Genomic DNA, 16,557 nt, shown 5'->3' with positions numbered 1-16,557 from the left:
CTAGAACCAGCGTATGATGTCATGATAGAAGGTTCTGGAACCTTTGTGATGTCACCATATGATGTCATAATAGAACGTTCCGGAACATCTTGGATTCCTATAAAAACAGGAGATTCCAACGCCATCCCTCTCTTCTCCTCGACATCCGAACAACCAGCACTGACCAGACGGACTGGACTAACCAACAGACTGAAACCTGCAATTCTAAACCAGCATCCCGGAGCAGTCCAGACCACCCATCACCACATGTGCCCACGCGGGACGAGGTGGTGTGCCGGACCGATACCCGATGGCGAGCCAACCCCGGAACATTTGATATAACTCAAGGCTAATGCCAGCCTGATGTGAATACCCCTGATGCTCAACTCTTGTTACACCAACAGTCCGGTAGGATTGAACTGAACGAGACTACAAGGACTTCCAAGGGTGTCGACCCCGTTCACCTTGTGTTATTTTAATATTGTATTTTGTATTTGATTTGATTTAACTTGATATATGGGTACGGATATTCTCCTATAAGGGGGAATTAAAGGGTAAATGCTTAATCACAGTATGATGTCATAATAGAACATTCTAGAACATAGAACCTTCTAGAACGTTTGTGGTGATGTCATAATAGAACATTCTAGACATATTGATTATAGCTGAATCACTGATAGTTCTCCTGTAAAGAAAGGTGGTTTAAAGGGCAAATTCACCTAATAAGGTATTTGCATTCCCTGATAAACTAATATAGATTTACCGATGATAACCTCAGAGACGTCTGAACGAACCTCAATGTGTTGATCCAATCGACCTAGGCCTTGATATCGACCTAACCCTCCCGCAAGGAGAGGTTACTGAAAAAACCTAAAAGGGATACTTCAAAGCATTACTTGTACTTTACGTCTGTATGTATTATTACTGTTTAGCTAGCACGCTTTTAATTAAAACACCAGTTATTGTTATAACTCTGCCTCTGGTCTACTATTCTTTTAATTGTGCATATTACTCCTCTCCTCATTCGAACCTAGAACTGTGCCCGTGGCGAACAGCTGTTACTGTTAGTGACACAAGTGCTACACAAACAACATCCCCAGTTATCCCATTAGTTCCCTGGGATGTTAAGCTAAGAAGTCTGCTAAGAAGGATATATATCACGCTCAACATAGGGGCCCCCCAGGGCTGTGTTCTGAGCCCCCTCCTCTACTCCCTGTACACACATGACTGCGTGGCACAGCGGAACAACAACACAATCATCAAATTTGCTGATGACACAGTAGTGGTGGGCCTGATCTCTGCCAACGATGAGAGGGCCTACCTGGAAGAGGTAGAGAATCTGTCACAGTGGTGTCAGGAGAACTGCCTCTCCCTGAACGTCAGCAAAACAAAAGAGATGATTGTGGACTTCAGGAGGTCGGGGGTCAAGGACTACAGCCCCCTCAGCATCGACGGGGCACCGGTTGAGAGAGTGAACAGTTTCAAGTACCTCGGAGCCCACATATCCGAGGACTTGACATGGACCACACACATTGACAGTGTTGTGAAGAAGGCACGACAACGCCTCTACTTCCTCAGGCGCCTAAGGAAGTTCCAAGTCAGTCAGAAGATCCTTAAGAACTTCTACTCATGTACAATAGAGAGCATCCTGACTGGCAACATCACCTCCTGGTTTGGGAATAGCACTGCACAAGACCGTAGCAGACTACAAAGAGTGACACGTTCAGCCGAACGCACAATTGGAGGGGGGGTTCCCACCCTCCAGAACATTTACAACAAGCGGTGCAGGGGGAAGGCTAAGAGAATCATCAAGGACTCCAGCCACCCGAACAACTGCCTCTTTGAACTGCTGCGGTCAGGCAAGCGATACCGGAGTCTTAAGGCGAGCACAGAAAGACTCAGAAGAAGCTTCTATCCCCAGGCCATCAGGCTGCTAAACGAACAATAAACACTATGCAACAACCATCAAATGCACACAGCACACACCCACACGCACACACTCACTTAAACAAACAACACACTGCAGCACCCACTCTCCACACTTTAGATCACACAAACACACTTTATATTTATTGATAAAGGATTTGCACTACAACTCGTACACCTACTGTAAATTGTACCTAAATTGCACCTCATCCCATTTATGCCTTGCACTATATAGTATTGTATATTAGTACACTGCATAGTATTGTATATTATATGGTAACTCAGTTACGTCTATTCTGCATCGAACATTGTACATGTCTATACTGAACACTGTGACCTCATTTTTTTACTTCTAATTTACATGCTATACTATGTTATTTTATTTCATACGTATCTTGTCTTGCACAGTCTCTGGAGCGTAACAGTAAGAAGCATTTTGTATAAAAGTATTCTGTACTTCTGTATGACAACTATTAAAGAAACTTGAAACTTGAACTATTATTTATTATTATTATTATAATTTTATTTCATTGTGTTTTTAGCCCTAGTTGCACTTTTGTTGCAACCCCAGTTATCCCATTAGTTCCCCCAAACTTACTGTCGGTCTGTTATGTTAAGCTAAGAAGTCTGCTAAGAGCCCGGAAAAGGAGCCGCGCCCACAGGAAGCAGAGATGGAGGGTGTGACAGAAATAATCGCTAAATTAGTCGACTACCAAAATAATCGTTAGTTGCAGCCCTAGTTGTAGTACTTGAGTCCAGGACTGATTTTCAGGACTTGTGACTCGACTTGGACTTGAGCACTGATGACTCTGACTTGGACTTGAGCATTGACTGCATTCGGACTTGGAAGGTAGAGACTCGGACTGGGACTTGATAAATACAGTTATATATATTTTTTTTGTAATAGGCCCTAATCATTTGGCATAAGATATTGATGGCTAGTGGTAGTGCATTTGTTTGGCTATTGTGTCACAAAGTAAAATAAACTCTCTTTGAAATGGTGACCGCTGTGTCATTTATGTTTAATGTAGACCTTTTTTTATTTGTATGTCAGCTCTTTGACTGCCAGAGTGGAGTGGACTCAACCTTTATGACTTGGACTAGGGTAATGGGGACTCGACTCGGTCTCGACTCTGGCTCTTCTTTGGTGACTCGACCTTGAGATTTTGTGACTCGACTACAACACTGCATGTAGCTTACCCTAAATAATAACCAAACAAGTATGATATCAGCTGGTGCAATCTGGTAATAGAGCCAGAGCTTATCGTGACATAATAATGGATGTTTCTGAAATCAAGGCTTGTTTTGAAGCAACAGAAAGCACCCTGGCCATGTTATCATAAGCCGTTAGCTGGTGTCTACCAAGAGAGGTTATTGGCAGCTTGGCCTGAATGCTCTTTGAAGCTCCCAACATTTACTGTGTAGTTGCCTTCATTTAGGATAGATGGGATTTATGACAGCTGCTTCTCCATTCTGGTCATCATTAAATGTGACGTAACGTTAGCGGCGAAGCTTCCACAATGCTACGTTACAAGGTAGCAAATGGCTTATTCTGAAAGGTCGACATCACAACCCAACCTGCTGTCACTGGCTGAGCCGTTACTGTTGTTCTTCTTCTATTGGGTGTACCAGCAGTCGCTTAAGTCACATTTGTGAATATGAGGTGCTATTGTGTTGGATTCTTGTGTGATACTCAAATCGGCATCCTGTGGTGGCTAGAGGACGAGGCAGCAGCCTGCAAGTTTACCCCGCGACCGAACAAAACGGCCATCCGACATTGCCATTCTGAGAACCCCTTTCTAGCTCTTGCTAGCGGGGCTAAAATAGCCTTTAGCTCATAGCAGTTTTCAAGTCCAGACTCGTCCAAAACGTTGCTGTGTGAGCTGAAGGAGACATTAACTCATTGGGCGCCATACCCGAGATATCTTGCGATCTATGAAAAAAGACTGGATTATTTTGGAAAGGGCCGATGTTTAGCGTGTAATAGCGCACAAACTACATAGAAACTATGTAGAAATTAACTGGTTAGTCAGTAATGGACTATGAACAATGCCCGTCAAATGAGCCATACTATTGTCTCCATAGCTATAATACAGAACACACAATGCAAACATCACTAAAATGGTCAATAACGCTGGCGCCAGGCAGTACAGATGGGGAATGTGGGTGGCGCCCAATGAGTTAAAAGGCAATTTTTTTTATTGAAATCGTGCTTTGAAGTGTCTGCTTTTTGCATGTACCAGTCATATGCCCACAGAATATGCTACTGCGTTTTTCAGCTTTGGACCAGATGATTTGTGCAGCATTTTCACAAGTTAGAGGAGAGAGGAGGCCACGATGGGACTCATGATGCAAAGACAGACTCAACAGAGAGGTTGTAACGATGGGACTCATGATGCAAAGACAGACTCAACAGAGAGGTTGTAACGATGGGACTCATGATGCAAAGACGGACTCAACAGAGAGGTTGTAACGATGGGACTCATGATGCAAAGACAGACTCAACAGAGAGGTTGTAACGATGGGACTCATGATGCAAAGACTTAAATTATTAATAATTTTTATGAAGTTTTTTTCCCTTTACGAGTAATACACGATCACTCGAGTATAGCATGCGATCAATCGATCTGGCTTTTTCTAAAAAATGCCCATCCCTAATTGATGCATAATGTTTATTGAGACTGGGATGATGTCTACATGAGTCAGTAGCCTTCACAAAGTGATGTTGTATGTACAGTATGTGTTTGAAATACCTATTCTGAACATCTGAAATCTTGCCCTTGACAAATACCACCCATATTGTAATAAACAAAACAAAAACTAATACTGAAATTAATAAAAACGAAATAACTAAATTATATAAAACTATTACATTTGTATTTATATTATATATATATATTGAAAATACAAAACTATAAACAACCCTATAACAACCCTAGCTACTATCCACCTCACTGGCCTCCAGACTATTTGGATCACTATTCCAAGCTCCCCAACAACACCTAGACAGCTCTCTATTCCACTGCCGCCTGGTCTCCCTCAGTGTGGCGTCACTCAAGAGCACAGATGCCAGAGATCAGTTGGATTAATGGATCCATATATCAATCGTTATTTTACTGGTGGCAGGTGTGTGTGTGTTGACACTGGGTGGAGCCACCATGCAGGAACGTTGCAGCCCCCCCCCCCCCCCCCACACACACAGGGGAAACACTGAGACAAAGAGCAGAAGTCTTACTTTTTGCACATAGTGCAGCTCTTCTTGGGGGCGGGCTTGTGAGAGAAGGCAGAGAGGCAGGTGGTGGAGCAGAACAGGTGTGTGGATCCTTTGCGCTGGTAGGCCGTCTGGCCTTTCTTCAGAGGTTTCTTACAGTTGGCACAAGTCACCTGGAATTAATACATCGATGAATCATTTAGTGCACAGGTTCTTAAAACTATTCCTTCCTGGAAGTGGGGACGGACTTAGCCCTGTAGGCGTAGTAACAGAGCACACAGTGTACCTCTCACCTACATTTTACATACTATTATAAATACCAGAGATTGTATACGTTTTTATTATATGGTGCAATAAAAAGGCAACCGATGCATTTCAATCAAGAGGAGGCCGACGCCAGACAATACATTTGAATGGGACTTAATGGGGGAAAAGTACAGCGGACTCCATCAGAAATCAATCTAGCAGCGGAGCGGGGTTGGGATGTTGGTCCTGGGGTGGGGGGGCGGGAGTGGGGGAGGAAATGTCTTTTGTGGTATTTGTGATAATATAATGTTTTTATTTTTATGTTCTGTATTTATTATTTTAGTTATTTCTATTGTCATTATTGTTATTGTTAGTATTATTGTCCTGTGAAGTCATGTCTATTAACACTTTGGTTGCCTAAGGTTAAATTAATGATATACCATAGATTGCCAGCGCTATTTGTCTATGGAGAAAGTCCCCTTCTTTGCAGGGCTATAACTTTTTAAATTCTATTGCTACATTGCCATTATTAGGGCCCATTCAAAGTCCTATATGTATTGTTCATTGTGTAGCAACGTTAAACTTTTTCATTCACATATTCATAGTAAAGTATGGTCTAATGTATAAGTATGTTTTCATCTCTTTCTGCAGCTTTCTCCAGAACGTGATATATAGCCCCAAATGCATTATATTGATGATGAAATACAGTTTGATGGCAATCAGCGCGATATAAAAAATTCCAACTAGACGTACTTCTAGAAGTTACTACACGTCATCTGATGTTGACCGGATGGGCGAGGGGGCGTTTATAATTCCGTGGGCAGCGTTATACCAATCATCTAATGTGGGTCAAATGTTGATAATATCAGTTATTATCGAAGACGGTAACGTTACACGCTGAAACTCACCACAGTCTCCGCGCGCCGTTGGGCGATCATCGTCGAGTAGAAATTTTATCATTATGGGATATATTATTACCCGGTCCATCTCCAGCTTGTATAATGGTATATACGTCCAAATCATGTTGTTTATCGAGTTATTGGCAATCGATCGCTATGTAGTGTGACGAGCTAGAGTGCCGGAACCTATACCGAGTGCCCGGAAGTAATATGGCCGACCAGCAAAACCTCTACTGCGCTTCCTGTTAAGCGGTTGCGCCGATCGGCCACCAGATGGCGCTCCTGAACCGCCAGAGAGCTCAGTGGGTCCTGCTGGTGGATCTCAGGCCAGCGGAGGGACATTATGAATCCGATCGCAGATTTTTGAAATATTGATATAAGGACGCTGTACAGCGTCCCCCGGCAACTTTAGCATGGCCAGGAAAGACGTCTGGGTCCCGGCACTCAAAGTGTTATTATTATTATTATTATTATTATTATTATTATTATTATTATTATTATTATTATTATTATTATTATTATTATTATTATTATTATTATTATTATTATTATTATTGTATTATGTGCCGTCATGTTTTGTTTTAAGAAGAGAAATAAAATAAAAAATGTGATAAAAAAAGAAAATAAATACTCTCTTATCAGACTACTCTATCAGAATACTCTCTGGTGGCGCACCACGTTAACTCACTCAAGGCCAAACCCGAGATAGTCGGGGTTAACTCGCCATGCTCTGGGCGCCCAACCAGAGAAATCTCGGGTTTTAATCGATATTTCTTTTATTAGCGATATCCATACATTTTTCATCCATCCAGCCTGACGTTATCATTGGGAATGGGTCTGAGCTCGCAAAGGGCAAATACCGCCGCCTATCGTCTCCCGGATGGTATTGGACATCATTGGATTGGATTGAGTGGCCATGTGCATCAGGAAAAAAGTCCGGTCCAGGGTTTCCCCATCTCTGGCAAGCAGTGTCCACATTCACTGGGGAGGCTCGGAGCAGCTTTCGATTATGTGTTTCGGACTATAACGTTGGATCAATAAACACGATCAATATTTGGAATGGCGATCAGGAATTGGATTAATCTTTTTGCAGAACATCTGATGTGAGGTAAGGACTATTTTACCAGTATTGGGTTAATCAGATGTTTTTTTCATAGCGATCACAACGTCTGTGTGTGTTTGTGTGTGTGTGTGTATGACGTTAGCGCTGACCCGGTCATGGATAATAGATTTTTCAGCCCGCTTCTCTAGCATGCATAAGTACACATATACTATCGATTCTAGCGTTTATTTGAAAAGATTCATAAATCAGCCGAAAAATGACAAAGTGTTTTGTGTATTCCACTAAAGGGCTATTATCGCGGAATTTCTCTGAAATTACTAGAACTCTCCGAAACTATACTCTTATTCAAAACGGTATCAAACGGAAATGTACCAATGAAAAAACAATCAGTTTCGTACATGTTGACAGCTAGCAAGTCATTGATAAGCGAGGGGTGTTTTAGACCCATAGCCATAATTTAAGATATAGTTTAAGCGTTCGCAAATATCCCCGACCTCCCATTGACTAAAGCTCTGGCACTCAAGGGGTTATCTGGGCAAAGGGGCGTGGCACCCAATGTGTTAAAGGTATGGTTTCCTTACACAGAAAAGATAGTCCTTCTGATAAGTTACATCACTGCATAACTCATAAATGTTCAGACAAGCTTCATTTTTTGTTATTTGTGATACTCTGTATCCACCCAATTCAACTCAAAGTTATTGCTGGATTTTCTAATTTAGTTGTGGGTGTCCAGATTTGGTACATTTATAAGAGCTGGGTGATAAAATAATGATAATTATCGCGATATATTTTTCCTCTATATAAATATGAAATGTGGTCAATAATAATTTTTAATTAATAAATAAATAAAAAGAAAATGTTCATTAACACTTTGACTGCCATGAAACGTCTTTTCACGTCATTGCTGGCCATGCTCAAGTTGCTGGGGGACGCTGTACAGCGTCCTTATATCAATATTTCAAAAATCTGCGATCGGATTCATATGTCCCCTCCGCTGGCCTGAGATCCACCAGCAGGACCCACTGAGCTCTCTGGCGGTTCAGGAGCGCCATCTGGTGGCCGATCGGCGCAATCGCCAAACAGGATGTTGAATAGAGGTTGTCATGACGACCGTAGTACTTCCGGGCGCTCGCTATAGTTCATGGGACTCTGGCTCGTCACGCTACACGGTGATCGATTGGCAATAACTCGATAAACAACATGATTTGGACGTATATACCATTATACAAGCTGGAGATGGACCGGGTAAAAATATATCCCATAATGATAAGATTTCTACTCGACGATGATCGCCCAACGGCGCGCGGAGACTGGGGTGAGTTTCAGCGTGTAACGTTACCGTCTTCGATACTAACTGCTATTATCAACATTTGACCCACATTAGATGATTGGTATAACGCTGCCCACGGAATTATAAATGCCCCCTCGCCCATCCGGTCAACATCAGATGACGTGTAGTAACTTCTAGAAGTACGTCTAGTTGGAATTTTTTATATCGCGCTGATTGCCATCAAACTGTATTTCATCATCAATATAATGCATTTGGGGCTATATATCACGTTCTGGAGAAAGCTGCAGAAAGAGATGAAAACATACTTATACATTAGACCATACTTTACTATGAATATGTGAATGAAAAAGTTTAACGTTGCTACACAATGAACAATACATATAGGACTTTGAATGGGCCCTAATAATGGCAATGTAGCAATAGAATTTAAAAAGTTATAGCCCTGCAAAGAAGGGGACTTTCTCCATAGACAAATAGCGCTGGCAATCTATGGTATATCATGAATTTAACCTTAGGCAACCAAAGTGTTAACACTTTGGGTGCCGGGAAACGCTTAAACACGTCATTCCCGGCCATGCTCAAGTTGCCGAAGACGCTTTACAGCGTCTTTGATATCAATATTTCAAAAATCTGGGATCGGATTCATATGTCCCCTCCGCTGGCCTGAGATCCACCAGGAGGACCCACTGAGCTCTCTGGCGGTTCAGGAGCGCCATCTGGTGGCCGATCGGCGCAATCGCTTAACAGGAAGTGCCATAGAGGTTGTGCTGGACGGCCGTATTACTTCCGGGCACTCGCTATAGGTCCCGGCATTCTAGCTCGTCACAATACACAGCGATCGATTGCCAATAACTCGATAAACAACATGATTTGGACGTATATACCATTATACAAGCTGGAGATGGACCGGGTAAATCTACATCCCATAATGATAAGATTTCTACTCTACGATGATCGCCCAACGGCGCGCGGAGACTGGGGTGAGTTTTAGCGTGTAAAGTTACCGTCTTCGATACTAACTGCTATTATCAACATTTGACCCACATTAGATGATTGGTATAACGCTGCCCACGGAATTATAAACGCCCCCTAACCCATCCGGTCAACATCAGATGACGTGTAGTAACTTCTAGAAGTACGTCTAGTTGGAATTTTTTATATCGCGCTGATTGCCATAAAACTGTATTGCATCATCAATATACTGTAATTCCTCTAATAGTAACCGGTATTCAATTAAAAACCGGGTCTCTATTAATGACCGGGTGCGCTGTTGAGCTAAGCAATTATAAGCCGGCCTCCTAATACAAGCCGGGTATATTTAGTTATTGTTGTTATATGCTGGCCTGGCTGTGCAGTAAATACCATATAATGGTATGGTGTTAATGTTTACCAAGAGAGTAAGCCTACCTCAGAATTGTATAAAATGAAGTTATTATTATTATTATTATTATTATTATTATTATTATTATTATTATTATTATTATTATTATAATACCAGTATTGTGATTGCACTATTTTACTTTATTTAACGTTTTTTGACCACCTGTAATTGCACTGTTTACTACCGTATTTCATACAGTACTTGGTTTCAATAAATGAACCCAGTACATTTTACTGGGTTCAAACTGACACAAAATGTTGATTTATTCATTATGATCAGTTTGAATATATATAGGCCTCTCTCTTATGCAGGCCTCCTCCTAATACAAGCCTGGTATCCGCTACAGTTGAAACAAATACAAGCCGGGGTTACTATTAGAGGAATTACGGTAATGTATTTGGGGCTATAGATCACGTTCTGGAGAAAGCTGCAGAAAGAGATGAAAACATACTTATACATTAGACCAGGGATCGGCAATAGGCGGCCCGCGGGCCAACATTGGCCCGCCAGCAATAAATTCTGGCCCGTCAGATTATTTTGAGAATATGATATTTATTTGACGCGCGGGAAATTTTCACTCGGGACGCCAGGGTGTCTTTTATTGTGAAGCTGTATCTATCTACCGGCAGTCATCAAAAGCATGTCTGTCACTATAGCCAATTGAAATGCTAGAAATGGTCAGGTGGACTGGGAGAACCAATGGAATAGTCCCACCGGGCCCAGCGTCTATTTCCCTAACGCACTTTCACTTCCGCGTTCGAGATGAGACTCGCGAGCGAGTTGAAGAAAACAAAACAAACATCTTTGGATAGCAACAGGGAAATATAACGCTTCTTTTAATAAACAGGAGCCATACTTAAAATACGGGTTTATCGCAACAGGTCGGTGATTCTTGCGTGCCGAGCCGACGTCCTCTCTGCATAATATGTGGCGACAACAACAACGAGGCAAGTTGGCAGATGAAGTAGCTGCATTCAACGCCAATCTGGAATTGGAGGGCGGCGAGTGGATATGACATGTTTCAAACATTAGCAGGGATTTTGGAGGACTTAACAACAAACAAGGAGGTATGGTGAGTCGTGTTTTCATGCATTCTGATCCGTTCATCACCCGCCGGTGCCGCGGTGATCTGCAACAGCTGAGAGCTGTTCATGAATGAATGGATGAGTGAGAACTTTGTTTGGCGGATTGCAGAGTGGGTGCAGTGCAGTGCGGCGCAGTGCACACGGTTGTTGGGGGGATGCAGACCAGAGAAAAACGTTTGTCTTTTTTCAATATCAGTATATTAAATTAGCCATTGTTTTTGATCCTGGCCCGCCAAGCAACGGCTTGGGGAAAATCTGGCCCGCGGCCAAACCTAATTGCCGACCCCTGCATTAGACCATACTTTACTATGAATATGTGAATGAAAAAGTTTAACGTTGCTACACAATGAACAATATATATAGGACTTTGAATGGGCCCTAATAATGGCAATGTAGCAATAGAATTTAAAAAGTTATAGCCCTGCAAAGAAGGGGACTTTCTCTATAGACAAATAGAGCCGGCAACCTACGGTTGATAATGAATTTAACCCATGGCAGCCAAAGTGTTAACACATTGTGTGCCGGCCGGATATGACGAATTATCGCTTGTATGCCAGCACTTCAATCAATGGGAGGACGAGCACATTTGCGAGCGATTAAACTATATCTTAAATTATGGCTATGGGTCTAATACACATGTCGCTTATCAATGACTTGCTTGCAGTCAACATGTACGAAACGGATTGTTTTTTCATCGGTACATTTTCGTTTTATACCGTTTTGAAAAACGGAAGTTTTTGGAAATTACTAAAAAAAAAAAGATTCCGTGATAATAGCTCTTTACTGGAATACACACAACACGTTGTCATTTTTCGGCTGATTTATGAATCGTTTTCAAATAAAGGCTAGATTATCGATAGTATATGTGTACTTATGCACGCTAGGGAAGCGAGCTGAAAATCGATTATCTATGACCTGGTCAGCGCTAACGTCATATACACACATATGAGACACGTTGTGATCTGCTGTGAAAGAAACTCTGATTATCCCAAGACTGGTAAAATAGATTCCTTACCTCACATCAGATGTTCTGCAAAAAGATTATTCCAATTCCTGATCGCCATTCCAAATATCAAATCGTGTTTATTGATACGTTATGTACTCGAAACACATATTGCACGCTGCTCTGAGGGTCCACACTGAATCCAATCGTCTCGGGTTACATGCCTGAGAAGTAAAATGTGGATTCCGGGTTTTTTTTTCCCCCATGCATTTAGGGCTGGGCGATATGGCCTAAATATGATATCACGATATTTTCTGACCTTTCGGCGATACACGATACACATCACAATGTTTTTCTTTTTTCCCCCAAACAATTCATTATGAGGCTTACCAAGACAGTATTTGAGTTTGCAAGCTAACATTAAAGACAAAATAAAATACCCATGCATTTAGCATTTTTATATTATATTTAGATTATTGGATTATTAGATTATATATTGCATATATTTAGCAATGAGATATTATATGATTTAGATATGAAATATGATGAATTGAAAATGGGGGACCCTGATGTAAACAAGACTAAAGTCTTTCTCTGGTCTGCATCCCCTTAACAATTGTATGTATTGAGCTGTACTGTACCCATTCTGCAATATGTTAATAAAGTTTTAAATCAATCAATCAATCAATCAATCAATCAATAGCATTTTAGCATTTATATGAAACTACTGTATATTTGTATGTCTCTAAATGTTTTGATGAATTGAAAATGGAGGACCCTTATGTAAAAAAGCTGAAAGTCTTTTTCTGTTCTTCATCCTCCAGTCCACTGTTGTATTGAGCTGTACTGTATTGTACCCATTCTGCAATCTGTTAATAAAGTTTTCATTCATTCATTCATTCAGACGGCAAACAGAATAATTTTGATTGACAGTTGAGTCTGCCAATTACGTCACACCGCTTGCACCCGCCCTGCTGTTCTTAGCACCAATCGACAAGCGCGTATTCATGTTTTACTTCCGCTTTTGTCCGCCATTGATTTTGACGAGAGCTCAATAACATCAACATAACAACGTTAGCTCCCCGCCGCCGCCGTTTAGCTTTTAGCTCTGCAGGATGACTAAACGAGGCATAATGATTTTACTGCAACGAATGTTATAATAAAAGCCTTTCCATACATCTGTCTGATTGAAAACTTTATTAACAGACCGCAGAATGGGCACAACTTACTCAGCACGGGCTGAGATATGAACCGAGTAATGCTTGCTATCTATCTAGGTTGCTATGTTCGGGTAAATACGCTGATGTTATTGAACGTGTAACTATATAACGTTAATGCCACAAAACGAATCCATTTGTTAATCATAAGTAGTAACTTTGATGCAGTAGTGTGTGTGTGGGGCGGCGTTGTTCAAAAGTTTGAGCGTGTGGACCAGATTGACGCGACACAATCCTCTTGGGCAAAACATCACGATATCCACGATACGTTTAAAAAGTGTATCGTTAATGAACTGTGCCCGATATTTATATAATATAGTCATATCGCCCAGCCCTACATGCATTTCCATTGAGTCCAATCCAATGGGTGCATTACCATCCGGGAGACGATAGGGGGCGGTATTTTCTGTTCGACCTCATAGACAGTCCCAATGATAACGTGAGGCTGGATTGATGAAAAATGAATGGATATCGCTAATAAAAGCAATAACGATTAAATAACGAGATCTCTCGTCGTTGGCACTCAGTGTTAAACTTAACAGAAATAATTATTTCATGTATATCGAGATAATTATCGATATGAAATTTTTTATTGTGATAACAAGCCCTACCGTGGCATGTAATGTACTACTGGTATCACCGACTACCGCAGCAAGCCTAGCTGTTTTGCAAGCTGTGACGTACAGGCGTAGAGGCAGTTCTGAGTAGAAGAATGGGATTTACCTTGACTGTCCTGGGCGGTGGCTGCTGGGAGCCTGAGGAGGAGGACTGGCCAGGAGGTTTAGGAAGGGAGGTGGCAGGAGACGGCGAATCCACTCCTGTCTGCTTCTGGTTACGGGGGAATGAAGCTGACTGGGAGATCCAGGAGTCTGCAGAGGGACAGAGAAATACACAGAATATACACTGGTTTCTTCAAGAGTCTGCAGAGACAGACACAGAATACACACTGGTTTCTTCAAGAGTCTGCAGAGACAGAGAAATATACAACACAATATTAGTGTTGGTGGTGGGGGGAGGGGGGGGGGTCAGTCTTGTGATATGGTTTCAACTTTCTCTAAACCTTTAGAACTATAAATCGTTAAATCCATTAGCCAAGCAAAAAGACTCACACGATATACAAACTTTGTAACACAAAGGTTAATAGCAAATCTAGAATCTAATCTGTCGAACTGCCTAGTGCAGGGGTGGCCAACCCGGCTCTTTGCCCGTCAATGTGCGGCTCTTCCATCCATTAAAAAAAAGAAAAAAAAAAAAAAATATGTCACTCATTCCATAAGGACGTAGAATAAACATTTACAATTTTTTTTTAAATGGTCCATTTGCATGTTCTTGGTATCTGAATCTAGGGACATATATGGATCAGTGTCAGAAATAGTGTGTCTGTTACTAGGCTTGAGTAAATTGTAATGAACCAAAGGAGAATATCAATTCTATTTAAAAAAAAAATATCTTTGACTGTAAATAACACCATGCTAAAATTTACCAGACCTGAAAAATCTAAGCAAATGAATAAAGGGAAGATGATTAAACAGAAGGTTTTGTAGATACAGTACTGAATTCTGCCATCTTTTTTATAATGTAAATTTCTCCACCATTCTTCATCATATTGCAACACCGTTTTTTGCAAGACGTTCACAGAAAGGTAGAGAAACTAACTGCGTTCTGTTTTATGGCAATAACGTTCAGGTTTGTGGGAGATAATCCCAAAAAATAAGAGAAATTAAAAAGTAAATCCAGAAGTCAGATGATTGACAGGGGCTGGTGTGAGCTGGGTAGGGTAGTTTTTCGAAATTTGAAAGCCCTGAGTCTCTTCCTTCAAAAGACTACACTCACTTTTGGCTGTGCCACTTCCTCCTGTCAATATGCGCCGGTTTCCGAGCCCTGAGTCTCTTCCTTCAAAAGACTACACTCACTTTTGGCTGTGCCACTTCCTCCTGTCAATATGCGCCGGTTTCCGACTCAATGCCCTGAGATTTCTATAATCTTATATTTCACTAATAACAGTTAAAATAATTGGTAAACAAACATAATGCTGAAAATATACACTTTTACTGTATATCTCGGGCTTAAGAGGTTAACCCTGTGAGGCCCAAATTAAAAAGAAATTAGCAACTTCAGAGGCCAGAGGGTGGGACATATAAACACATTTACTATCAAATAGCATTGTGAGGATGAACAACAGGACCAATTGACTATACATGTGCTTAAAGGGGAACTATCTTATAAATGGCTTTTTTCAGTGTTTACCATTGTTTCTTAGCTATGTGGACTTATATTAATAGGATATATGTCTCTAATTCTCATATTGGCGAATTCTTCCAATTCTCCTCTCACAATATTCACCCTCACTGAACTGAGTCATCTGAAAATGTGCATATCTGTGACGTCAGAGATTTCTCAGCTGCATAATAATGTGGCAGTTGATGTGGCAGTTGGCACCAGGCCTCACAGTGGTTGGAGCCCAGCCTCAAAACGGCTTAAGATCTTGAGGTAGAAAAATGCGGTTTTTAGTACTTGATTAGAAATACAAAACAATGCATTTTTTTTGAAAAAAACCTAGGTGTTCCATAGACTCACAGGAATTGTGTAAAAGTGCCCAAATAGTGAAAGAAATAGTAAAATAGTTCCCCTTTAACATTTTTTAAATAAACATTATTTTTTTAAATGGCTAAAAGTGATTTTGTAATTTTGCAACCGTGGGTCTCACAGGGTACTTTTAACCCTGTGAGGCCCAAATAAAAAAGACATTAGCAACTTCAGAGGCCAGAGGGTGAGACCTATAAACACATGAAGGGTGCCGTGACTGAAAAAAAAGTTTGAGAAACGCTGGTATATGGTGTGGCTCTTTGTGGTACCACAGTCATTTTTTTGTGGCTCTTAGTCTCTGACTGGTTGGCCACCCCTGGCCTAGTGGATATTACATTTCAAATCGAATCGTGACTCTTAAGAATCAAAATCAAAAATCGGATTGTGAGATCCCCACCCCTGCATAATTTACGCTGGTTTCATCAAGTAGGCATCAGGTACCAAAACAACAAGTTCCAGGTCTACGTCTGGTGGGTTCACCCACATGATGAGGGCAGCAATAGAGTTTTTGTTTTATTAATATGTTATTTATATTCACAGAGCCTGGGTGAACACAGTAATAATGGCCGGGTGTCAAAAGGACAGATGGATATGAAAACTGAGTTGTTTTTGAGGAGTAGATGTGAGAATAGGACAGAAAGTACTGTCTGAGTGAATCAGTGAGTTATCATCAAGCTACTTTATTTTTTTCATACTTTCCCCCCCCCCCTTTATCTTGTGCTTTCTTTCC

The 16,557-nt window shown here is 41.2% G+C and overlaps 1 protein-coding gene across 1 annotated transcript in view; it reads right to left on the bottom strand.

Moving 5' to 3' along the window:
* The window catches only part of zmym2 (zinc finger, MYM-type 2), a 230,770-nt gene that overhangs the window by 127,947 nt on the left and 86,266 nt on the right, over positions 1 to 16,557 (bottom strand). Inside the window, exons 4-5 of the mRNA XM_084314398.1 lie at positions 13,965 to 14,110; positions 5,141 to 5,289 (exon numbers count right to left, since the gene is read on the bottom strand). Coding sequence (XP_084170524.1) covers positions 5,141 to 5,289; positions 13,965 to 14,110 — 295 coding nt within the window. The remainder of the gene's footprint in view (positions 1 to 5,140; positions 5,290 to 13,964; positions 14,111 to 16,557) is intronic.

This window comes from Notolepis coatsorum (assembly GCF_963971535.1).
Source record: "Notolepis coatsorum genome assembly, chromosome: 5".
NCBI classification, from domain to species: Eukaryota; Metazoa; Chordata; class Actinopteri; order Aulopiformes; family Paralepididae; genus Notolepis; species Notolepis coatsorum.
This window is presented reverse-complemented; position numbering and strand designations above follow the sequence as displayed.